Source organism: Copadichromis virginalis, unplaced genomic scaffold, assembly GCF_057382275.1.
Source record: "Copadichromis virginalis isolate Kocher_CV1m ecotype Utaka unplaced genomic scaffold, C_Virginalis_male_GT1.1 unmapped_scaffold_1, whole genome shotgun sequence".
NCBI lineage: Eukaryota > Metazoa > Chordata > Actinopteri > Cichliformes > Cichlidae > Copadichromis > Copadichromis virginalis.
The window spans coordinates 5,357,324-5,382,517 of NW_028188589.1; the positions used below are offsets into that span (position 1 = coordinate 5,357,324).

At 41.5% G+C, this 25,194-nt stretch overlaps 1 protein-coding gene across 3 annotated transcripts in view; it reads right to left on the reverse strand.

The window, feature by feature from the left end:
* LOC146679639 (protein NLRC3-like) overlaps positions 1–25,194 on the reverse strand; it is a 108,286-nt gene that overhangs the window by 20,446 nt on the left and 62,646 nt on the right. For all 3 annotated transcript variants that reach the window (XM_085450349.1, XM_085450348.1, XM_085450350.1), the window contains exons 2-5: positions 12,790–12,852; positions 12,131–12,183; positions 5,170–5,454; positions 2,569–4,369 (exon numbers count right to left, since the gene is read on the reverse strand). In XM_085450349.1, the coding sequence (XP_085306475.1) occupies positions 2,569–4,369; positions 5,170–5,454; positions 12,131–12,179 (2,135 nt within the window). In that variant the 5' untranslated portion in view covers positions 12,180–12,183; positions 12,790–12,852. The remainder of the gene's footprint in view (positions 1–2,568; positions 4,370–5,169; positions 5,455–12,130; positions 12,184–12,789; positions 12,853–25,194) is intronic.

Below are 25,194 nucleotides of genomic sequence, written 5' to 3' on the forward strand. Positions count from 1 at the left end.
AAACATTTTTAATGCCAGCATGCAATACAATTATTGGTTAACTAAATAGCTTCATTAAAACACAACTCTTCTTCTATAGCAGCACTTACTCCTTGTAACCTCCACCTGCTCCACCATCTGAGTCAGAAGACATGAAAACAAACTGTAAATCTAGTAGAAACATGATTGGAAATCTTCTCAGATCCATTTGTACATTTAGAGCCTGATCCTGAAATATAGCAGCACGGACATTCACAGCAGCAAAGGGTTCTTGCTGATCTGAGCTGGCTTGGCCCTGGCTTACTGAAGATTAAAGAAAGCGGAATCAGCTGTTCAAACCCCACAAGGCTGCCCGCTGTGACTGAAACAATGGGACGGGTCGTGACTTCTCAAAATGGGCTCATTGAATGCAGCATGGATAAGATCTTGAAGAAGCTCATGGTGGTCGTGATTTCTCAGACTTTGCTCTTTGAGCACAAAACCGATAACCTCTCGGAGAAGCTCGTGGCTCTCCAATGGGAGATTGAGAGACGAGTGACGGACTGTTAGATCAGCTGTGAAATTGACATGCAGTTGTTCGCACCAAAGAAAGCCACCATCATCTCATGCGGCTAACATACCGGCGCCAGCTGTGGTCTCAAGGCTGGAGCTGAACAAATCTCACCCTGATAACAGACGGTGTTTAGACTGTTCCTTCCCATCCTAAGCATGCTTATCCCCTCCCGGTGCAGACGGTGGGTCGAGGGGACCAGCGCAAATGCTGCAGGCCCGGGTGCGCTGTCTACACCGGCTGTCTCTCACCTTTTACCCATCCCTGTTGCTTGTCATGTGATTCTATGGCGCATTAAGAGTTTTCATTTTTTTGTCTGTTCTCAAACTGATCTCCCTGTTGGAGCTCAGTCTGGGAGGAGTTATTTTTTCTCCTCATCTTTCCTGATGTTGTGCATTTTCTGCTGTTTGGTTCCAGGTCGCTGCTCTAGCGGCTGACCGGCCAGCTACGTAGCCTGACCTGTCTCCCCAATGTGATGTTTGTGTATTGTATGTACGGTTGGAAAGCTCAGTATCCTAATTGCCCCTTGAAAATAAATACAGTGTTCTGAATCTGAATCTGAAAAGATTACAGAAGACGACTCTGTTCAGTAAATATTACGCTCATGCTGTCACGAAATACCAAAGGTAGGTAAAACTCTGGTTGTTGCAGCCATCCAGTATGACATGCTTTGTACTGTCCTGCTGCAGTTTGTGACACCTGGTTGATGAGTTGTGAAGGATGATGAAACAAACACTTCACTCAATGTTTGTCTTCTAAACTGGATGTAATTTGGGCAGCCGATAGTTTTTCTTAATCTATCCCAGCTGCAAATAGGAACACAACAAATAAATAACTTTACCCACTTGGATCCTTATCATTCAAGATTGTGAAAAGATTCTCTATTCAGAGAATACTGGGGATTTTAGATGAGAGAGATGATTTGGAAGATGATGAAGGGGAAGAGTTTTCACAACTTGAGGCCTTTTGTTTTCACTGTACAGGAGAAAGAAGACAGGAAGGGAGGGAGAAGTGAGGAGAATAAGACACAGTCTTCTTGCCCAAGGAGTGAACCACCCTGCATGGCTATCAATGTGGTGCAACCAAGGCCATCATACAGTACAGGCCATCCAAGCTGATTTTAACTTTTCATCCCAGATACCACCTTAGAAATCATCTAGATTAGGATATGTTGGCTGTTCTAGATCCAATCACAACAAACAGAGTGCTGTTGTGTGTCCAAGGTGAACAGGAAGAATATATACATGCATAAAGTCAATAAAGTCAGAAGGTTTGCTTTAGACTGTGCTGCAGTTTATCATCAAAGACAAACAGGCACCATGCTGCCAACAAATGGCATCAAGTCTGACTTGAGGTTTTTTGTTCTTTTTTTTAAATCAAGATTAAATTTTATAGCAACCACAGCAGAGATGACCAGGGAAGGTGTGCTTGAGGGGATATAGCTACAACAGCTGGTTTCAGACTGAAGATGAACTGAGGTGCTGCACCCAAGTCTGCAGGTTCAGGGAGGGACAAACATCTGCTGCAACCAGATTGGAGTGAGAGGAGAGAGCAGGCCAACAACAACAAAGAAACAACAAACACACTGTGGAAGACCGAAGCAGAGTTTAGTTTAAAGTGGAACTAAGGATGTTTCTCTGGCTGCCAGGATTCACTGAGTAATTCAAATGCTTTCTTTAATGCAGGACCCACCATGCATGTAAAAGCAAGTGTTTCACCAACATTTGTGACTAAAATTAGACCTGCAGTAGAAATGAATCTAGGAGCGTGCATGTGAATATAAAGTATCACAACATCAGGCACATGCAGCCTAAGTGTTTAAACAAAGACTGATAACATAACAGCAGCAGTGATGATCAGAGTTTATGGTGAATCCAGCGTCTCGAGTTCACCGAGTTGTGGAGGCATCAAAGAGGTTACAGTTGTATTGGAGAAATCCCAAAACTTTACAAATTCATACAGAGACAGAAAACCTGGTGAAATAAATTACTGACACAGTTGGATGTTAAAAGTAAAGACATGAGTACAAATGTACTCACAGAGCTTTGTTGGAGGCTTTGACCACTGGCAGCAGCCTCAGAAGAGCCTCCTCTGAAGCAGAGTATTTCTTCAGGTCAAATACATCCAGATCTTCTTCTGATGACAGTAAGATGAAGACCAGAGCTGACCACTGAGCAGGAGACAGTTCATCTGTGGAGAGACGTCCTGATCTCAGGGACTGTTGGATCTTCTCCACTAGAGAACGATCATTCAGTTCATTCAGACAGTGGAACAGATTGATGCTTTTCTCTGCAGACAGATTCTCACTGAGCTTCTCCTTGATGTACTGGACTGTTTCCTGATTGGTCTGTGAGCTACTTCCTGTCTGTGTCAGCAGACCTCGTAGGAGAGTCTGATTGGTCTGCAGTGAAAGACCCAGGAGGAAACGGAGGAACAAGTCCAGGTGTCCATTTGGACTCTGTAAGGCCTTGTTCACAGCACTCTGGTGAAGGAAATCTAGTTTTGTTTTGTTATATATTCTAGAAAATATGGTGGTTGTTGTTTGTTCCTCTTCTATTACATCGATTCCAGAGTTGATGAAGGTCAGATGGACATGAAGAGCAGCCAGAAACTCCTGAACACTCAGATGGATGAAGCAGAACACCTTGTACTGGTACAGTCCTCTCTCCTCTTTAAAGATCTGTGTGAACACTCCTGAGTACACTGAGGCTGCTCTGATATCGATGCCACACTCTGTCAGGTCTGATTCATAGAAGATCAGCTTTCCTTTCTGCAGCTGATCAAAAGCCAGTTTTCCCAGAGACTCCATCATCGTCCTGCTCTCTGGACTCCAGTGTGGATCTGTCTCAGCTCCTCCATCATACTTGACCTTCTTCACTTTGGCCTGAACCACCAGGAAGTGGATGTACATCTCAGTCAGGGTGTTGGGCAGCTGTCCTCCCTCTCTGGTTTCCAGCACATCCTCCAGAACAGTAGCAGTGATCCAGCAGAAGACTGGGATGTGACACATGATGTGGAGGCTTCGTGATGTCTTGATGTGGGAGATGATCCTGCTGGCCTGCTCCTCATCTCTGAATCTCTTCCTGAAGTACTCCTCCTTCTGTGGGTCAGTGAACCCTCTGACCTCTGTCACCATGCCGACACAGTCAGGAGGGATCTGATTGGCTGCTGCAGGTCGTGTGGTTATCCAGAGGCGAGCAGAGGGAAGCAGTTTCCCCCTGATGAGGTTTATCAGCAGCACATCCACTGAGGTGGACTTTCTAGGGTCAGTTAGGATTGTAGTTTTGTGGAAGTCCAGAGGAAGTCGACACTCATCCAGACCATCAAAGATGAACACAACCTGGAAGTCTTCAAAGCTGCAGATTCCTGCTTCTTTGGTTTCAGTAAAGAAGTGATGAACAAGTCCCACCAAGCTGAACTTTTCCTCTTTCAGCACATTCAGCTCTCTGAAAGTGAATGGAAATATGAACTGGATGTCCTGGTTGGCTTTGTCTTCAGCCCAGTCCAGGCTGTATTTCTGTGTTAAGACTGTTTTCCCAATGCCAGCCACTCCCTTTGTCAGCACTATTCTGATCAGGTATTGTCTTTTGGGTGAGTCTTTAAAGATGTCTTCTTGTCTGATGGTTGTTTCTGGTCTGTCTGGTTTCCTGGATGCTGTTTCAATCTGTCTGACCTCATGTTCATCATTGACCTCTGCAGTCCCTCCCTCTGTGATGTAGAGCTCTGTGTAGATCTGATTCAGAAGGGTTGGGTTTCCTGCTTTAGCGATGCCCTCAAACACACACTGGAACTTCTTCTTCAAGACAGACTTAAGTTTAGGCTGACACTTCTGAAGAGCATCTGAATCAAAAAAGGAAAAAAGAAGGAAAAGTACAAATCTGGTCTCAAGGAGCTATCTGACATACTTTGCCCTTTGTTGAGCCTATCATACATTTTAGTTTTTAATATACTCATTCTACCAGAAATTCATCAAAAAGGGGCTACAGGAATTCCTAAATGTATTTCCTGAAAACAGCCACATTAAATGTTTTGAACCTCCACATCTGCATTGCTTTGCAGCTTTTCATATGTACCTGATTCCAACATGTGCAGGCTAAACAGGTTTCTGCTTTCTGTGCCTCTTCTCCAAACTTTAAAACCAAAAATAACAACATTGAAGTGTCATAATGTTCCCCACTGCTATGTTTTTTAAAGAAGCATCTGAGAGAGATTCATTAATTCTTGTCATATTTTACAATGGCGAAAGACAATGTAAACCGTTTCTGGCCACACAAAACATGTGCTTTATTATATATAAATGTGGCATTTTTTTTCATTAAACATTTAAGTCAAATGACTGATGCTTGTCTTTTTTAAGGCAATCAGTTTGCATGGTTTTTAAAAGTAAAGAACACTTGTGTTTAATTAAATACAGCTCACATTAGATCTAAGTAGTTTCACACGTTTATGACGATCATCAAAATTCCTCCATGTAGTTTAGAAAATACATTTGCAGGCATGTAACAAATCCAAACATTCGTCGTAGAATGACGTTCTTGCCCTCTCCTTTTTCTTACAATGAATTCTGAGGTTTCACTTTCACATATCAACAAACTGCATGGTGACCATTTTTATTCATGGTATATGATGCATGACCTCACCTTGTTGAGCAGATGGATCAGAATATAAACGCAGCTGAGAGAAAAGAGAAGGATCTTTGATGTGAAGATGCTTGATTGTTATCTTGCATGCTTTGTCTCCTTTTTTCCTCACTGTGTCGATGAAGCTGCGTGCCTTATCTGCTCTGAGTGGGTTCCCCTCCAGTATCGATTCTTTCTCCAACTCATTTAAGACAGTGTCACATACGAGGGCCTCAAGCAGCTGTGTGAGGATTTCTGTTGTTACCCTCCAGACAAAGGCTGACCGCACCCTGGCAAGCTCCTCCTCTACAGGAAGAAGAAAGAGACATAAACATGCTTCTCAGTCGAAATCATGTGAAAAATAAAGTGGAACCCTGACTTACGAATACCCCATTTAACAACAAATCCAAGTTACGAAGGCAATGAACGGCAATATTTCTGCCCGTGTTATGGTAAAATGCCCGTGTAACGAAATCCCCTGGCTCTGATTGGCTGAGCCTACAATGCCCACAATGCCTTCCGAATCATGTGACAACCCCTCGGCTTCCGGTCTCGTGCTTCGCTGTTCCACTTGAATGACGTATTGTTGTTCTAGTTAGCAATTAGTCTAAAGCCTATCGTTCAGCATCGCCTCACTTAAAAGGCGCAAAGGGTGCTTCGACTTAAGAAATTTTCGACTTACGAAAGACCCTCGGGAACGGATTAATTTCGTAAGTTGGGGTTCCACTGTATTCTAACTTTGTTGAATTAACACTTCATCATCTCATCAACAAATACTGCATTTTAGGGTGTGTGCGGTTAAAATGATGCCAGCTTAAAATGAAACTGAAGAAAAAATTGAAACTGAAAAATAATATTGTAACCGATACACAGATGATCTGTATTGCTATACAGCTTTTCTATATTGCTATACAGACGGGCAGGTATACAAGTATACTATGAACAAATATACATATACAGTGGGGCAAAAAAGTATTTAGTCAGCCACCGATTGTGTAAGTTCCCCCACCTAAAATGATGACAGAGGTCAGTAATTTGCACCAGAGGTACACTTCAGCTGTGAGAGACAGAATGTGAAAAAAAAATCCATGAATTCACATGGTAGGATTTGTAAAGAATTTATTCGTAAATCAGGGTGGAAAATAAGTATTTGGTCAATAACAAAAATACAACTCAGTACTTTGTAACATAACCTTTGTTGGCAATAACAGAGGTCAAACGTTTACTATAGGTCTTTACCAGGTTTGCACACAGTAGCTGGTATTTTGGCCCATTCCTCCATGCAGATCTTCTCGAGAGCAGTGATGTTTTGGGGCTGTCACCGAGCAACACGGACTTTCAACTCCCGCCACAGATTTTCTATGGGGTTGAGGTCTGGAGACTGGCTAGGCCACTCCAGGACTTTCAAATGCTTCTTACGGAGCCACTCCTTTGTTGCCCGGGCGGTGTGTTTTGGATCATTGTCATGTTGGAAGACCCAGCCTCGTTTCATCTTCAAAGTTCTCACTGATGGAAGGAGGTTTTGGCTCAAAATCTCACGATACATGGCCCCATTCATTCTGTCCTTAACACGGATCAGTCATCCTGTCCCCTTGGCAGAAAAACAGCCCCATAGCATGATGTTTCCACCCCCATGCTTCACAGTAGGTATGGTGTTCTTGGGATGCAACTCAGTATTCTTCTTCCTCCAAACACGACGAGTTGAGTTTATACCAAAAAGTTCTACTTTGGTTTCATCTGACCACATGACATTCTCCCAATCCTCTGCTGTATCATCCATGTGCTCTCTGGCAAACTTCAGACGGGCCTGGACATGCACTGGCTTCAGCAGCGGAACACGTCTGGCACTGCGGGATTTGATTCCCTGCCGTTGTAGTGTGTTACTGATGGTGACCTTTGTTACTTTGGTCCCAGCTCTCTGCAGGTCATTCACCAGGTCCCCCCGTGTGGTTCTGGGATCTTTGCTCACCGTTCTCATGATCATTTTGACCCCACGGGATGAGATCTTGCGTGGAGCCCCAGATCGAGGGAGATTATCAGTGGTCTTGTATGTCTTCCATTTTCTGATGATTGCTCCCACAGTTGATTTTTTCACACCAAGCTGCTTGCCTATTGTAGATTCACTCTTCCCAGTCTGGTGCAGGTCTACAATACTTTTCCTGGTGTCCTTCGAAAGCTCTTTGGTCTTGGCCATGGCGGCGTTTGGAGTCTGACTGTTTGAGGCTGTGGACAGGTGTCTTTTATACAGATGATGAGTTCAAACAGGTACCATTCATACAGGTAACGAGTGGGGGACAGAAAAGCTTCTTACAGAAGACGTTACAGGTCTGTGAGAGCCAGAGATTTTCCTTGTTTGAGGTGACCAAATACTTATTTTCCACCCTGATTTACGAATAAATTCTTTACAAATCCTACCATGTGGATTCAAGGATTTCTTTTTTTTTCACATTCTGTCTCTCACAGTTGAAGTGTACCTCTGGTGCAAATTACTGACCTCTGTCATCATTTTAAGTGGGGGAACTTGCACAATCGGTGGCTGACTAAATACTTTTTTGCCCCACTGTATAAAGATGAAGCACTGTGAGGTAAACAGATCTACAGAGTGCTATGAAAATATCTACAGTAGTGGAAGCGTAGCTCTCTGAACAGACTATAACAGTGTACACACTATAACAGAGACTACACCATGTCAGTGTCCTAAAACTACAGCAGTAACCAACGTGGTGAATGTTGATAATGAAAGGATCATGGTCACTGGGAGGAGTGTAGAAGGGTTAGGTGAGTGTGGATGGAAAGGCTCAGCGGGGACTGAGTTCAGTAGGGTGACAGCTGTGGGGAAGAAGCTGTTCCTAAACCTGCTGGTTTTAGTCTGAAGGCTCCTGTAGCGCCTCCTGGAGGGGAGGAGGAGCTGGAAGAGTTTATTGGCAGTATGAGAGGAGTCTGAGAATGATGCATACTCGGCGTAGACATCTCTTTTTGAGCGTTGTGTGATGGAGAACTTTGCTTTGTGTAATGTTATAAATACTTGGATAATCCTCAGAGTCTCTGGACTTTTACTTAGAGATATTATATTCAGTCCTGTGGATAGTTATATATTTAAAAATATATGATCCTCTCTGGTTACTCTGGTATGAATGACTCTGAATCACTTTATGGTAAATAACACACTATTTGCAAATTTGCAAACTGTGAAAGAATTCCAGATGACAAGTCTGTAGTTCGACATACAAGTGACGACCTTTGACCTTCATCAGTTTTTATTTAATTGTGTCAGAGAAACTCAAACGTGCTCTTCATGCAGCTGAGTACATTCAGTGTTTAAAACGGAAGCTGTGCAGGTCTGAGATCAGCAGCTTTGTGAAACACCAAGCTGAGGTCCTGTTAATGCTGATATATAGTGACACAGTTACATTTCAATTTAATTCAATTTTATTCATATAGCGCCAAATCACAACAATAGTCGCCTCAAGGTGCTTTATATTGTACAGTAGATCGTACAATAATAGATACAGAGAAAAACCCAACATTCATATGGTACATGGGTGATTAATCCTTTTGACTTTGTTTTTATAAATAAAACAGCTGCAGCTTTCACTACAGCACATGTGGTGCTTTAACCTTTGCACTGTTTGCATCAGTTCATTCTGCAGTTAACATGTGAACATGCTGGATGATCTGTCTGCTGTCACTGGGTGGTGCTGAGGTCTGAATCTGAGGGCAGCTCCTGTAATCACAAAGAGAACAGAACCATCACAAACTGAAATATAAAGTTTATCTCAAATCTGAAATAGAGCTGATCCATCTCTGTCCTCACACACCCAGGATCTGAAGTTCTTCTCTTACATTTCTTTAGTTCTTCAGCTCTGCTCACATACGAGCTGTTTATTTCTTAAAGCCGTATATGCTGGGGTCTTCACTAAGATCTTCAACACTTCACTGTCCCAGTCCTGCATCCCGCCGTGCCTAAAGTCAGCCACAATTGTCCCACTGCCAAAGCGTACTAACATTAGCAGCCTCAACGACTACCGACCAGTTGCTCTAACACCTGTTATAATGAAGTGCTTTGAGAAACTGGTCCGACGTCACATCATGTCCTGCCTGCCACCCACACTCGACCCGCTCCAGTTTGCATACAGAGCTAACAGATCAACTGAAGATGCCATTGCTACAACGCTCCACACCACCATCTCTCACCTGGAAGTGCAGGGCCGTTACGCCAGGCTGCTCTTTGTTGACTTTAGCTCTGCTTTCAATACGATACTCCCGGACAGACTAATAGATAAACTGCTGGAAATTGGACTTCCTTCCACCACCTGCCGCTGGATCAGAGACTTCCTCTCAGACCGTGTACAGAGAGTTAGAGTGGGGCCTCATCTTTCCTCAGCCCTCAGCCTCAACACCGGCTCTCCACAAGGCTGTGTACTGAGTCCCCTACTGTACACTCTGTACACACATGACTGTGTTAGTTCCCACCCAGACAACACAGTCATCAAGTTTGCAGATGATACCACTGTGGTGGGGCTCATCTCAGGGGGAGATGAGACTGCATACAGAGCTGAAGTTCAGAGGCTGTCAGATTGGTGTGCAGACAACAACCTGGACCTCAATACCACCAAAACAAAAGAACTGGTAGTTGACTTCAGAAGGAGGAAGTCCGAGCTGCAGCCTGTCAGCATCAACGGGGAGTGCGTGGAAAGGGTCTCCAGTTTCAAGTTTCTGGGTGTGCACATAGACACAGACCTCCAATGGAGCTCTAACACCTCTGCGGTCTTAAAGAAGGCCCAACAGCGTCTCCACTTTCTGAGAATCCTCAGAAAAATGGACCTGAAGAAGGAGCTGCTGACCGTCTTCTACCGCTGCTCCATTGAAAGTGTGCTGACATATTGCATCGGTGTGTGGTTCTCCAGCTGCACCACAGCACACAGAAAGGCACTCCAGAGGGTCATCAACATGGCCCAAAAAATCATTGGACATCCTCTTCCCTCCCTGAAGGACCTGTACAGCACTCGCTGTCTCAAGAGGGCACGCAGCATCCTACGGGACTGCACACACCCAGGACACCGGGTGTTTAAGCTGCTGCCGTCTGGCAGGAGGTTCAGGCTGCTGAGGTCCCGAACAAATAGACTCAAGGACAGCTTTTACAACAGGGCAATAGCCCTGATCAATGTAAATAGCTGACCTGACTGGATACCTCCCTGGACTTTTTAGGGGGAGGTAACAATGTTTAAAACGATAACAATAATATTTATATTTATAACAAGGTGCAATAATAATTAATGTGCAATAATAACAGTGTGCAATACACATACACTTATTCTTCTTTTTTATACTAAGTTAATATACTGTGTTGTGTTGTTTGTTACGTTGTGATGTGTCATATCGTGTCGTGTTGTGTTATATGTAGTGCCGACGTAGGACAGTTTTTCCAATTTCATTGTACTACTGTACTATGTATGACTGTGCAATGACAATAAAGAGTTCTCTTATCTTATCTTATCTTATCTTACCAACAGATTTTCCAATATAATGTTAACCTTTGAGTTGTTGGTGCTTTGTGAATGTGAATCTGCATACATGACCAGACGGAGAAGGTTTCAGTCCTGGTTCAGTCTGCTGCTGCACCGTGGTCACCAACATACAGAGGTATCATAACAAATATTAATGCTTTTTTCCCTCTCAAAGCATGTAAGCTGTACTGCACATGTAACTTTGTGAACTTACCTCAATAAGAATGATTCAGACTGTTTTATTTAACCTGAATATTTGAAACAAACTTAGTAAAAACAATACACAGAGTCAGTGCTAAAAATGTAATCCGAGGAAAAATGAAACACACATTTTAACTTAAGCTGCCAAGCAGAAGTATTTGGTTTGAGTACATAAATATTAGGCTTTGCTATTTAATCTGTAATTAATGATTAATGAGGGGTTACTAAAGTGCAAGCCTTTTTTAAAATATGTGTTAATATCCTTACAGATGTGGCAAAAGAGTGAAAACATGCTGCTGTTTGCACATATTTAATAATCAGCTCTGCACAGGAGCTGCAGCAGAGTGCAGCCTGTTGCTCTTACAGTGTAATACTCATAATAAAAGTACAGTAACTGTGGTTAGTTACTGACTGAGCAGCCCGGTGCGTTTCTGCTCATTTCGTTCACCTGCACGGGTTAGCTAAACAAACTTTACAAAACAAGTTTTGCCGATAGCCGAGTGCCCATCTTAGCTAGCTAGCTAAGGATGTTAGCTACAGATTAGCTTACAAACACCTTTCACTTACCAAAAATATTGTGGCGGCTCTCAGGTCCTTCTGTCAGGCGGACACTGAAGAACACCTGAGTCTGTCAGTTTGAAACAGTCGGTAAACGCTGGACCTCCTCTCAGCGTCCCCGCTCTATGTGCCGTTCAGAGATACGCAAGTTTCTTCATGACTGCGGCTGCTGCAGATATTAGGTCGTCCATGATTTCTACAGTCACTGGTCAGCAATATAATGTGCGCAAACATATGTGGCTCATATATGTGGCTCTGAAGCCCCGCCCCTCAAGCTCACCCTCAGATCCCGAAGCAGTGCCAACTAATTGAAGCTGAAAAAATAACTGTACGTGGAAAAAAAACGATGTAAGTGTGAAAACCACATGAACAGTGAGTTTTTTCTTTAAATTTCTATATTTATGTTTTTTCACTATCATTTTTTTTCACTTTCAATACATTTGTTTCAGTTTCAATATTTCTTCAGTTTCATTTTAAGGTGGCATCGTTTTAACCTCATATGTGGGTTCAAAGTACAAAAAAGTCCAGTTGTTTCTCTGCCAAACTCCTTAGACTGGAAGTTCTCATGTTATATTAATGTCCCACAGAAAGATTAAGGCAAAGATTAGGACAGGTTACAACTCGTGAATTTCATGTACTTATCACAGTTACAAAAAAGAATCTGCCTGAAGTCTATACATCCATACGTCTCATCATACAAAGCACTGATCTCCTACCTGCTGATGGAGCTGCTTTGGCTGGCTGTTCTTTAGGTTCTTCCATCATCTTTCTATAAAAACACGAGAAGATGATTTTACCAAAAGAAACAGTGAACACAGTCTGGGTGTCACATCATATGAATTTGTGTCATGGTTTAGTGTACGGGCCACACACACTGAAACTGATCTGTGTGAAAGAACACATCGATGACATGTGAATGTAGTGATAACCTCATCATAATAGAGGTTTTTACTTTTTCACATATTTGTTCAGTATAATGATTAAATAATCTGACAATACAAACCTAAAATACTTTGTTCCCTGTCTGCGACTTTGTGCGTCTCTGCTGTTAGTGCTTACAGGAAGTTTTAAACTTAAAATCCTTCCCCACATATGTGACTGTGGTCTCTGGGGCCATTATCCTGAAACACTGGGGCTCAGCCCTGAAAGCTTTGCTATCTTCACCTGATAACAGCAGCTGTTTAAAGTTACTGAGTTTGACAGGGAAGTGAATGTAAATGTGAGACACTGTGTGCTCACAGCTAAAGGCTGCAGTCAGATGTGTCAGAGCGTCCAATGATCCTTTAATAAACACTCAGAGCTCCATGTTGATGAAGCTGTCATGTGTGAGCTTGTGAGGCTCCTTTAAACTGGCTCTGCTCTGTCAGATGCTCACCTCTTCTTCACTGTCTCATCAATCTGCTGCACTCTTCATCTCCTCCTCTCTCTCTCTGCTGTCCTGTTTGAAAAAACAAACAAATCAGCGTTAGCCAATCAAACTCTGTGCAGATGCTGCAGCTACAGCTGATATGTCATTCAGCTGTTCATCAATCAGCTTCTGCTGCTGTTTATTCGGCTCTTACTCTGAACACGTGCAGATCTAGATTTCTTGGGGTGTCAAAATCAAAGCGTTTGTTTTGTCAAACACACGTGCAGGTGTTTATATCACATATGGTTTAAATGATTCAAATGCAGTAAGTATACATGTTTCATATATCGTCTATAACTGAATTATGTTCTGTAGCCTACATAATGAAACACTTTAGTTGCATAAAACGTGAATTTTGATTTTATGTACTGTATATGTCACAGCATCGCAGTGTGGATGTGGAGAAGAGAGGACCCAAACGCAGGACTCACAGGTGGTGAAGGCTGGTGTTTATGACAGAATGACAGAGTCTGAGATGGATGACTGACTGGAAGACCAGCTGAACAGAAACGACACATGTGGGACTGACAAAGACACTGAACTGGAGGACACTCAGGACTTACACAGGCTAATGATAATGATCAGGGTTCATACGCCTTTTTCAGGGTCAAATTCAAGCACTTCTTAAACACTTTCAAGGTCCCTTTTCAAACTTTTCCAGCACATCCCTCCCTCACCGCCAAAAAAAAAAAATGCATGTTTCAATTCACATCACCTCAGTAAGACCATGTGAAAGTTAAGACAAATCATCCTAGGTGAACTTAAACACCTTTGTTCCCTTTTTGTTAAGAAATAGAAAAACACTCCACACAAAAATACTGCAAAAGGAAACTGTCGCCTTATATAAAGAGTGTATAAACTCAAAATGCACATTTCAATTAAAAATTAAGATGTGAACAAATCAACTTGTTAGATATTCTTCTCCTGTTGAAAAAAACCGAAAAAAGAAATAAATAAGTCTTCTCATCAGATATTGATGCTTCTTTCCTGTGTGACAGAAAATAGGAGACAGATGTTTGTTTGTTTTTTAAGTTAATTCCCAATAAAGCTGTTTTACTGCTAACTACATTGCTGTCTGTATTATTGCTGAAGTCCTAAACAATCACCTTTAAAATGTTTGTGCTAATAACATCATGTCTGACATATAGGGGTGGGATTTAATAAGTTTTCTTCGTCCCACTCCTTTTTCAGGCAATTTTTGTTTTTTGTTTTGTGTATTTTATGTTCAATATAGGTATTTGTTGTGCCTGAAAATGAATAAATAAATGAAATGAATGAAATGAATGAAATGAATGAAATGACATGCATGGAGAACAGCACTGACTGGGAGGCTTTGAACACATCACATAGTTCAATTCAACATATACGACTTTAAGAATTCACAAGCATCTACTTAAAATCTATTTAATTTATCATCTGTGATATTATTAAATACAATTCCAATGTATTTTGTTCATCTCACTTAAATAAACAGGCAGCCTTAAAGTATGAAATATTCATATAAATGTGTGAACTGTCTCAGTGGCTGATTGTGCCCCACAGGCCTCAGTGTGAGCCTGAAGACATTTATAATGTATGAGTAGTTTAATGTGCAGGTGCTGACCACAAACACATTATGAATGAAAGCCGGGGAACTTTGGTAGCACAGAAACAAGAGGCTATTCTTTGTGACCATATGGATCACTCATATTACCGTTATTTCACCCAAAGGCACCAAGTTAATACTCAAAAAAGCTGCAGCAATACACACAAATATAAACAGTAAATGGCGAAAACTTTGCTTTTAGCCTTTAACCCTCTGGGGTCCAAGGTATAATTGGCCGTTTTTGACTACTTTTGATTTGTTCTCTATATTTCACCTTTAAAAACTGTTTCTCTTGCCAATCTGTTATTTACTCATTTTGACATAATGTGTCAGCACAATTTATCTAAATTCAGACGAAATTTAAAATACGAGTAGAAAGTGATATTTTTTACTGAAAAAACCACAAACATGTTTAACGAATCATTTTCATAACTTGAAATGCAAATAGAAATTGTACATTTTTTAAAAATATGCACAAGTTTTGCAAACAACAAAGTTATATGATACTATTTACCTAAAAATGCAGCCGAGGCTCAGACGTTTTTAATATAACCATTTAAAACTATGTACAGAACAATCAGCTGTTCTGCATCAAAGAAGAAGACACACAAATGATTCATGCAACTCCAAAAAATAGTTTGTGTCACTGTGACACAGAGGAGAACAGCACAGGGATAAACCTGCAGGTCTGACAGCAGCTGTGTCAGCGTTTACACTGCAACCTGCCTTTGGTGGCTTTAAGGCAGCAAATGTGACATTCACTAGTAGAACTGACACACAAAACAAAACAACGACTACACTACACTAGTCAACACTCTAACTTGAGACTCCAAACACGGGAAATGTCAGAAATTTCTCATGTCTCAAAACTGTCTCTTTCTCGCTCTCTCACTCCTAAAACCTCCGCCTCTTCCCAAACAACCAAATGCCACATTTTGACATATCATTTTTTGATTGGTCGACGTGGTACATTTTTCCACCAATAGGGAAGGAGTGTTTTTTCTTTTTTCACTCACAAGCAAAGCGTGTTTGCTAGCACTCTCCTTAGAAAACGCCGTTTTAACCGTTTCTTCCCGGAGGAAACGCCACTGTTTTATTCAGAAAAAACATCAGTTTTACGTGGCCTATCAACACAATTTAAAACCTGGTACATAGTTTGATGTACCAGGATGTAACAATCAATAACATGAGCTTCAGTCTTCCTGGTGTTTCTTAAATGAAGACTCTCTCAGTGGGTCAACAGAACTTCTGGTACAGGACAGCTGTGATGAAAGAAAGGGAAGAAGTTTCTCCAAACCTCTGGACGCAGGAAACCCAGCTTGGTCCTGATGGTCTCCCTCACTAGTTTCTCTCCAGGGTGAATGTAGCTGTTGATATAATATGGACTCTATTATTAAATGAAAAGAACAAATTAGACTACACTACTGAAACGTTCTGCTGATGTTTTTAAAGTCTCCATGTTACCAGGCTGTAGACTAGAGATTTAAACAGTTTTAGATCCATTAAACTCTTATGTTAAAATCTCAAAGGACAGCATTATATTTTTGATATTAACAGTAACTCTGGGCCTCTGTGGAGTGTGCAGCTGATCTCATCGCTGTCTAAAAATGGATAAAAAAAACATAAGTGTTGAAGACTATTAAGAGTAGCAGGTGTGTAGCATCGCTAACTAGCTAGCAACAAGCCTCCAACACAGTGCGTATGCTAGAGGCTAATCTAACTAACGAATTAACAACAGAGTGATTTTAGAACTATACGATAAGCTGTGTGTAGTGATGTGTCCTGTGTGTCGAAGCGTCGAATCGTGTGTCGGGTAATCTCAGGGGCGTTTTTGTGAAGCGCGTATCGAGGCTTGCCTTGATTACGTATGCAGTGACGTTCGAGGCCTCGCGGGCAGTCCGTACCATGTGACTGATTCAGGGACTGGTTCACCGGTTCGCGCCAGATTCGAAATAAAATGGGCAGCAAAATACAGCTGATTCCCCATCACACCGTGTTGTGGAATTGGATTACATACGTGCTACATAGTTACTTGAGCATTTCTTCTTCAATGGAACCAGCAAGGAAGAGATGTTTTTTTTTTATTTTTTCTCTCCTAATAAAGTATGCGTATAAAGTATCCTAATATTAATATTAAGTATCCTAATAAAGCATCCGTCGGCGGGTCCGTGCTTCGTGTTTATGCCTTTTTTGCGCTGATTCTGAAGCTGCAGGTTTTATTTCTCTTCAAACAATATTGACCGAACCAGCAGAAAAAGAAGATCCAAACTACGCTTCACATAAACATCGTCATGAATTTCCTCTGACTTTTGCTGTTTTGCTTTCACCAGGATAAAATCACACTTCATGCACAGCTTTCTCTCTCTCTCTCTCTCTCACACACACACACACACACACACACACACACACAATACTTCAAGAACAGTTTCCCGTCTAAAAATCTGTTTTCTGCATTATTCGCTTGTTTGTTACGCATAAGACCTCCGTTGTTTGTCAGCCGCTGTTCTTTCCCATTTAAATACTTCCGAAAAGAAAACCTAATTTCTGCCGTTCAATAGCCTACTAAAATAATTGAAACTTTTTAACATTATGCAAAATTGCAAAATGCTAAGGTGTGTCTCTAATAAAACCTCTATTTGCTCTGTTTTAGCCTCAGCTATGTTGACACAAAGGCATCTGCTGTGATGCTTACACATTAGATAAAGTCTCGAAAGTGTCAGCTTTCTTTTTATAGTTATACAAATATGCAAATGTACAGATCTATGATCTGAATTATACTATTGACAGACTGTCTGAGGCTGACAGTTACACAATCATACCAAAACTCTGTCCTGATACTTTCCACTTTCTCTTTTGTATCACACATACTTTTTTTTATTATTAATCCTTTATTTATCCAGGTAAAAAATCTCATTGAGATTAAAAATCTCATTTCCAAGAGAGACCTGGCATCATAGCAACAAAAGTCACATACCACATAGGTACACTGTAATCCCTAACAGTTGTCCTAGCTCATAACTAATAAGCTCATAACACTCAAATGTCGTTTTGTAGTTGAGCAAACTATAAAGTATTGAGCTCTGTTGGCTTTTATGCAGCTTTAATTGAATAGGGCTCAATATTTTTTAGCTAATTTTTGTGCAAAGCTCAAAAAGTGTAAGAAGCATATATTAGTGACGTTCTGGTGGGTGGAGTCTTGTCGCTCCCTTAGGAAAGCTGAGTCAGCCATCTTGAATTTACCTTGATGCCGGGAAGATTTGGCCAGCCCTTGATTAAGAGTCCCCAACTTCAACCCACCACGACCACCACCTTATGTTTTTTCATCAACTGCCCTATATTTGGTAAGTCCAACATGTTTTTGTTTTGTTTAAATTTAATTTCGATAAACATTCTTTTTTATTTTGAACTGGAAATATATTCGTACTTTGTGCACAGTGAATGTTTGTTATAAATGAATTTGAATCCAAGTAATTGTAATTTTAGAAGTTTTCGAATGTGACAAATACGTAATGTTATTTCAAATTAGAATGGTGTAACGTTTTGGCGGTTTTCCGTGGGGGACAACATTTCCCATAATGCATTGTATTCTTGCCTGGGAAGTTGACGGTTGGCAGTTCTAGCTCCATGCATTTGAACTTTCTACTAAAACTTTCTACTGTCCGTTTCTACCGGTTGTCGTATTCGTAATGTACGTGCGTATTGTGAGTATACTTATTTCAATAAGTGTCCGTGTTACACAGTCAGTAGTTTACGCTGTTGAGCTGTGTGTGTGTGTGTGTGTGTGCTAGCATGAAGCGAACAATAATAAACAACATGAGTGTGTTATCATTATGGTAATTAGACACATGTTTGTATTTTTTCGTTGTCTCAAATGTGTGGTTGTGAGATAATCTCGAAATCCTTTTAACAGTTTAGAGGGGTATTCCACTAAGCGAGCTCTACAAGTCAAGGCTTACGGAAAAATGCATCGCCTGATTCAGCCTAACATTATACACTGGTCCAACTCGGTGCTACGAACGAAGTTCAGCTAAATTGTTCACGCTAATTCGACAAGGCTCAACCAGCCAGACTGAGGCGCCTCCTTGACACCTTTAAGCCAGACCCTATCGATCCTTGCTAGATAAATTGAAATGAAATGAAAATAAAGAGCCGCGTTCTGCTCTCAGGCTAAGAAAGAATCATTGATGCAGACTGTGCGGATCACAAATACTCCCTAACCTGTATGGCTAGGGTGTCCAAACTTTTTTCACTGAGGGCCACTTACTATAAATTAGGTAAATAACCTTAACTTTAGTGTATTAAAGATCACAAAATCACTTAAAAGTGGTCGAATATGTTATATTGTTGAATATAATTAAAGACAAAACTGCCTTCATCACAGCTTTCCATAAATGGATCTTTATTGATTCATTCAGAAAAAGCTTTGGTAGCTTATTTTCAGAACAGCAGCCTCAGATTTCTTCTTAGACAGCAGATTTACAGCACAGAGAAAAAACAATAAAGGGGAAAATAGGACGGGTAAATTTCAAGTTTGTTATTTAAGTTATTAAACTTAGCAACACACCTATAGACATTAGTTTGAAACGGTTAACATTTACAGACTGAGCTGGACTTAATAACAGGAGTGCATATAATCTTAGTAAATTATTGTGGTGAGTATCAGCTGCGATGCTGATTCGACGTCACTCGTGCCAAAAATCCGGACAAATGTCACTTGATCAAGGAGCAGATCTGCATCAGATGAGATCAGCTGACTACGTGTGTGTGCTGTGCAAAAAATGTTTTTGAACATTAATAAGTCGTCTTTGTGCACATATTGTTTACAGATATCAGACTGCAAAGAATGCTACAGAGTGTCAACATTTCACCAGTTGTCAGTGGGTGAGTTTTATAATTTGTCCTAATTTAAATAAAAAATAAATTAGAGAATTTTGCCCTGAATTATTCTAAATTTTTAGATTTTTTTGGGTTACCCTTCTAGATTGACAAGTTTAGCCCGTTACACAAAAAGTTTGGACACCCCTGATCTATAACAATGACAATCAGAACATGGCTATCCAACACTTTGTTTTTACTCTGCATTTGTGTAAATACTACTCTAATAGATATTGTATGTTCATCTAGGAACTGTCATGGTCTCCGCTCCTTGACAGCTGACAGCTGTCAGGTGATTTGTTTTTGTTTTCCTTTCTCTCTCGCCCTCTTCCTTTCTCTCTTTCTCCTGCCGGGGCGGAGCTCAGTATGGGCTCCTGCTCCTGGCCTACACACCTGGAGGTGATCAGCACATCTGTTGCTGATCAGAAGAGATTGGAACCCTTCTTAAGAGGGCGAGTCTGCTCTACTCGTCGCTGGATCGTTGAGTCATCAGCGTCAGTCGTCCTGTATTTTTGTAAAGTCAGTTTGTGAGCCTGTCTGAACCAGGAAACTAATGGTTTTTTTCTGCCTGTGTATAGATCGCCTCTGGACCTGTTTTTCCCTGTGCATGGCGACTGAACGGAAGCAAGAGAGATAAAGGAAAGGAGAGGAGATGTGCGAGGGCTGAATGAAAACCTTCCCTTCCTGGACTCCTGCCTCTTTCACTCCTGGACCCTGGAACCCCGGCCCCTTTTCCCCTTGACATCACTATATGTATATATGAATTCCACTGTAGAGGAACACTGTAAATAAATGCACCTTTTGAAGACACTAGTGGTCTGCGCGTGAGTCCGATCTACAAAACCTGACAGGAACAGCATGATGTAAATACAAGACGGGCCCTCGTCCTTTGTGCACTTCCTGTGTACCTGCGTGAAGATGCCTCCACGTTATTCAGGACTTGTGATGTAAGTGTACTGGCCTCAGCATCAATGTCACGGTTAGGTGGTCCTCACCGATTACCTTGCCACTTTTTGGGGGTGTTTGTGTGTACTGTGTCGTGTCTCCTCTCCATCTTGTGCATGTGTTTTGCTGCGGAGACATGTACCTCCGGAAGCCGTGGCATGGCACGGCAGCTGACCCGAGGGGTGGGTCCAGAGCTGGAAGCGTCGCACCTGTACGTAATTACTTCGCCGGCTACAACTGATCTGAAGCAGCCCTATTTAACGGTGCAGTCGAGTCACAACCAACGCTGGAACGTTGAACTAAACCGGGTAGCGTAATCGTGGCTAGTATACTCAGCTTGTGAAAGAGAGACGGTTGTGTTACAGTGCGTGTGCTTTTCTCATCTGCCCTCAGGATTCAGAGATCGGAGGAGGAGCCGGCACAAGGAGCGGTTTTGGATTATTACAGCACTGTCACTGCGGGAAGAAGTCATAGGAGCGGTTTTGGATTATTCCAGCACTGTCACTGCGGGGAGAAGTCATCATATTACTGCACTGCTCTTTCTGGATTACAGACTCGAACTATTGACTCACCTTTTCACTGTGAATAAATCCACTGTCACTCTGCAAGGAGTCTCGCACCTGAGTCCTTTAATTCCATTTCTCCATGACAATCAACCCCTTTGCCTAGCTGTTCAGTCGAACATATGACATCACTCAGAACTCAAGGAGAACCAGGGTGTATATCAGGAAGGAGGTTCAACACAGTCCTCATCTGACTTGTTTTCTCCCATATATCAACTATTGTTGAATAAGATTGCAAGAAGATTGTTACGCATAAACCAGAAAACATGAAAATAGTTGAAAGATTATTAAACAAAAACAAATCCGCAGATAAAAACTCTCTCCCTTTTAAAATTCAAGTGTTCTATTTTTTGGGAGGTGCCATGTTGTGGTCAGAGAAATGTTTGTTAAACAACAAAAACAAATATCTTGGCATATATTTATTATTGAAAACATTTATTTAAATATTTAATTTTTTTTTTTAAAAAAGTGGTCAGCCGAACAGTTGATTTGTCCCTTCATGGTGCTAATGCTAACATAACCTAAATGTTATTAATGTTGATTATTTGCTATAAAATCATTGTTTATCCATTGCTGTTGATAAATCAAATTAAGTGTTAATTTGATTAACATGATCCAGCTCTCCAAGACCACAGAATAAATGCTACACCCTAAGACCCCAATGACCAAAACCACAAGCAGATGTGCTTGATTTGCACTGTTTTTTTTTTTCTCTTTTTTTAAAAAAACAAAAATGATTTTGCACAGTAGCATTCAATCAGAAGTGGCCTGAATGTGAGTATTTTGTGCTGTAGCACATTTTTCACATTTGCAGATGAAAAAACTATGTATTTTGTTGTTCGATATTATACTGTCCTTTGATGAAATGAAAACAACAATGTTCACTGGCATGCTGCTAGAAATAAACTGTATCCAATGCCCTGGATAGGTTTTGTTATTCATTTAATTTTAATTCGGCACTTTATTTAATTTTTTTCAACTGTATTATCTAATGTACTTGTATTTGCATGACACTCAACCGTTTGGTACAGATCAATATTTTAAAAACTACAGGGTCTATTGAAAAAAATTATTGTGGTTATTACTCACCCAACTCAATAAGAAATGCAAAAGAGAAAATTCCATTGCTTCTTTTCTTGGTGAGGACCTCAAAGGGCTAAGAAACCTGGCCTTGATCACAACGTTTTAGCTAATTATAGGCCTATTTCCAAGCTGCCTTTAGTTTCCAAGGTTTTAGAGAAAATTGTTTTTAGTCAACTGAAAGATGACTAGATGATAACGGCATCCTTGAGGTTTTTCAGTCAGGTTTTAAAACCCTTCCTAGCAATGAATCTGCATTATTAAGGGTTTTTAATGACATCCTTCTGGCATGTGATTCTGGTAACCATGTTGTTCTTGTCTTGCTTGACCTAACTGCTGCTTTTGACACCGAAGACCACAATACTCTAATTCCTCAATTAAGTGATGTGATGGGTATTGGTGGCCAGTGTTGGGGAGTAACAGAATACATGTACCGCCGTTACGTATTTAAAATACAAAATATGAGTAACTGTATTCCGTTACAGTTACCGTTTAAAAAGGTGGTATTCAGAATACAGTTACTTTGCTGAAATAAATGGATTACACTGCGGTACTTTCCTGTTTCATCTTGTCGCGGGTCAGGACTGTTTGGGTTTTGTTTGTTGTCTGTAACAACAGCTACGTTCTGTTGTTCCAGGCGGCAGCGTTACGGTTGCCATGGTTACAGGGTGACGCTCTCTCTCTGCGCGTTTCCTGGGTGAGAGAGCGCCTTTTTGTTGTTGTTGTTTTTGTGCTAAGCTAACAGGCAGAATGCTACAGGTATAGCTCTAAAGAATGTAGCCTGATGGGCAGTGTAGTCTGTGCTGCAGGGAGAATTGGCTGTCATACCCGTTATGTGTCTGTGAGCGAGGGAGGGAGAAAAAGGAAAAGTACGAGTTGTCATCGAGCAGAAACAGGAGCTGGAAGCATGTAAATATAATAATAACCACTGCAGCCAAGAAGAGTGCCTGACGAGCCCAGTTGTAAGTAAGCTGTTAAGACTCGACTGTACACCGTGTTCCTGTTTTCCTCCGAAACAATAAGTTCCGTTGCAGCAGCCTGTCAATGCCTCTCTCTGTCTCTCGCAAGAAAAGTTGACCCAGACAACAAAGTAAAGCTAGTTTTCAGCTACGAGCCGACACGAACCCAACGTATTAGCCAGAGGTCCTTTACTACGGTTCGGAGCCGCGGACCTTCAGTAATAGTAATAAATCACAGCAATAGTGCATTCATGTGTTAGGAGGTGGTGGGTAGGTGTATTGTTGTTGTTTGGGTTTTGTTTTCCTTTTTGGCATAGGTAGGCGAGGCGGGGCTTGATGGCATTCCGGCACACCTGCGGCACATCGGACGTCATCAGTGAGCGCTTTTATGGAGCCGAGTCACGGACGTCTGGTGTCGGAGTATTGCTGCTGTCACAAGTGGTAACGTGTTAGTGCAAGCTGAATCTGCTGATTCCACGCTGTGGAGCTGCATGTTTTAAGGATCCACTTTTTGCCTGCTTCTCTTTTGTTTTAGCCTGTTCCGCTGCCTGCTCACCTGCCTCGTTTTTGGTGTTGGCTACTGTGGATCCGCGATGGAGAGCTACGTTCCATCAGGCTGTGATCACTGCTGCAGCTGTAGTTTGTGTTTCAAGTAAACTCTCCAACTCTCCCCATCCACTTTTGTTTAACTTTCGGCTATCAACGGTACTCTTTTAAACTCTGTTTTGTTCCTCGTTGTCAGGTAGCTCCGGTGCGTCATCTGCATACCTCGGCTTCGTCTCATCTCTTCGGTGTTACTCTCCTGGCACATTTTTATCTGTCACTGTATATAGCCCCCTTCCTTGTAAATATTCCCTATTCTGGTATTGTAGGAGCCATTCTTGGGTTAATACCTTATGTGGTCACTAGAGGTCACCTTTTTCTGTTTTGATTATGTAATGTAAAGGTATTTAAGGTAGACGCACGTAATCGGCGTCAGGTGTGTCATGGAGAAGGCAAACAGTTTGTGACCGTTGCGCTGTTATGCTATGTCGATACGGAATAAAGACCAAAAAGGACAAGATACATACTGCTGGATTTATTGGACTGTGAACTTAATTCATGCATACCAGTGACATCGCGTCACCCCCGTTAACGACCACCTCAGTGGCTTCAAGCGTAGGCTTAGCCTCTACAATAGAGTCACAAACTACTTTTCTTTGGGGAAAAGTTTGTGCCAACTTCGCCGCGGTGTTTTGGAGACTCGGCGCAAGCAGGAAAATTAAAGTCTGAGTGATCGATCGCCGCGGAGAGCTGAATGCCGTTTGGAAAGGTTACCGTGGAGGTTTCACGAGGAGCGGACAGCTGGACTAGCGGTCTGTCAGCTGACGACGTGGAATGCTTGGCGATTGTTCTGCAGAATCAGGAGAGGACTCAGAATTCTTCATCGGAATCAGTACGGCGCCCAACGCAAGGTATGAGTAGCACTACTAATAAATGGCCATTTATAAAAGTGTGCACACTTATTTAAGAAGACGTAATTCCAATGCATTGGTGGTCAACCCAAATAAAACTGATTTATAAACAAACTTTCGCATGTGCGCATAAACCCTCAATACTTGATAAATATTTGAGTTTTGGAACATTTGAACTATGGACACAAATAAAGCTGCTGACAGGCCCCCGGAGCCTGCTGCAGAATCAGCTGTGCAAAGTAGCAACGCCAGCAAGGCTGGGACACATCCAGAAAAGGAAAAACGAGTGGTAAAATTGACTGCTAAGGCACTTGCAGAGAGACTAGACAGACTGCAACGTGATAGAAAAGCTAAATTAAATAAAGCTAATAATTTAAAAGAGAGTATAAGGGTCTCAATGGAAAAAAATGAAACTTCTATGGTTAAAGCATCATTCAATGATTTTGTTGGTTTTTGCAATGAAGCAAAAACAATTCATGGTTCATTGATGTGTTTGTTACCAGATGATGAAAAGGAAAGGCATGAAACATGGTTTAAAGCAAAAACAATGCATTATGATGAGTTCACTTATGAAGTGAAAGAATGGTTGTCAGGTTGCGAACATTTACATTTAAAGGGTGATCATGGTGTTGATGATGGTGTTAAGCCAGAGGACAGTGTTTCAAATGTTGTTGGTAAATCTTCAGTCACTAAAAGCTCATCTAGTGGTAAAGTGAGCACAACTTCTTCTGCCAAAATCAAAGCAAAAGCAGAAAAAGCAGCATTACTCGCTCGTATGGCAGTCCTAAAAGAGAAGCATGCTTTGGAGGAGCAAGAGCTAAAGCTAAGGAGGAAACGTGAACAGCTTGAGCTTGAAGCGTTGCTTTCTGCCTCTTCTGCAAAGTTAGCTGTTCTCCAAGCTGCTGAAGTTC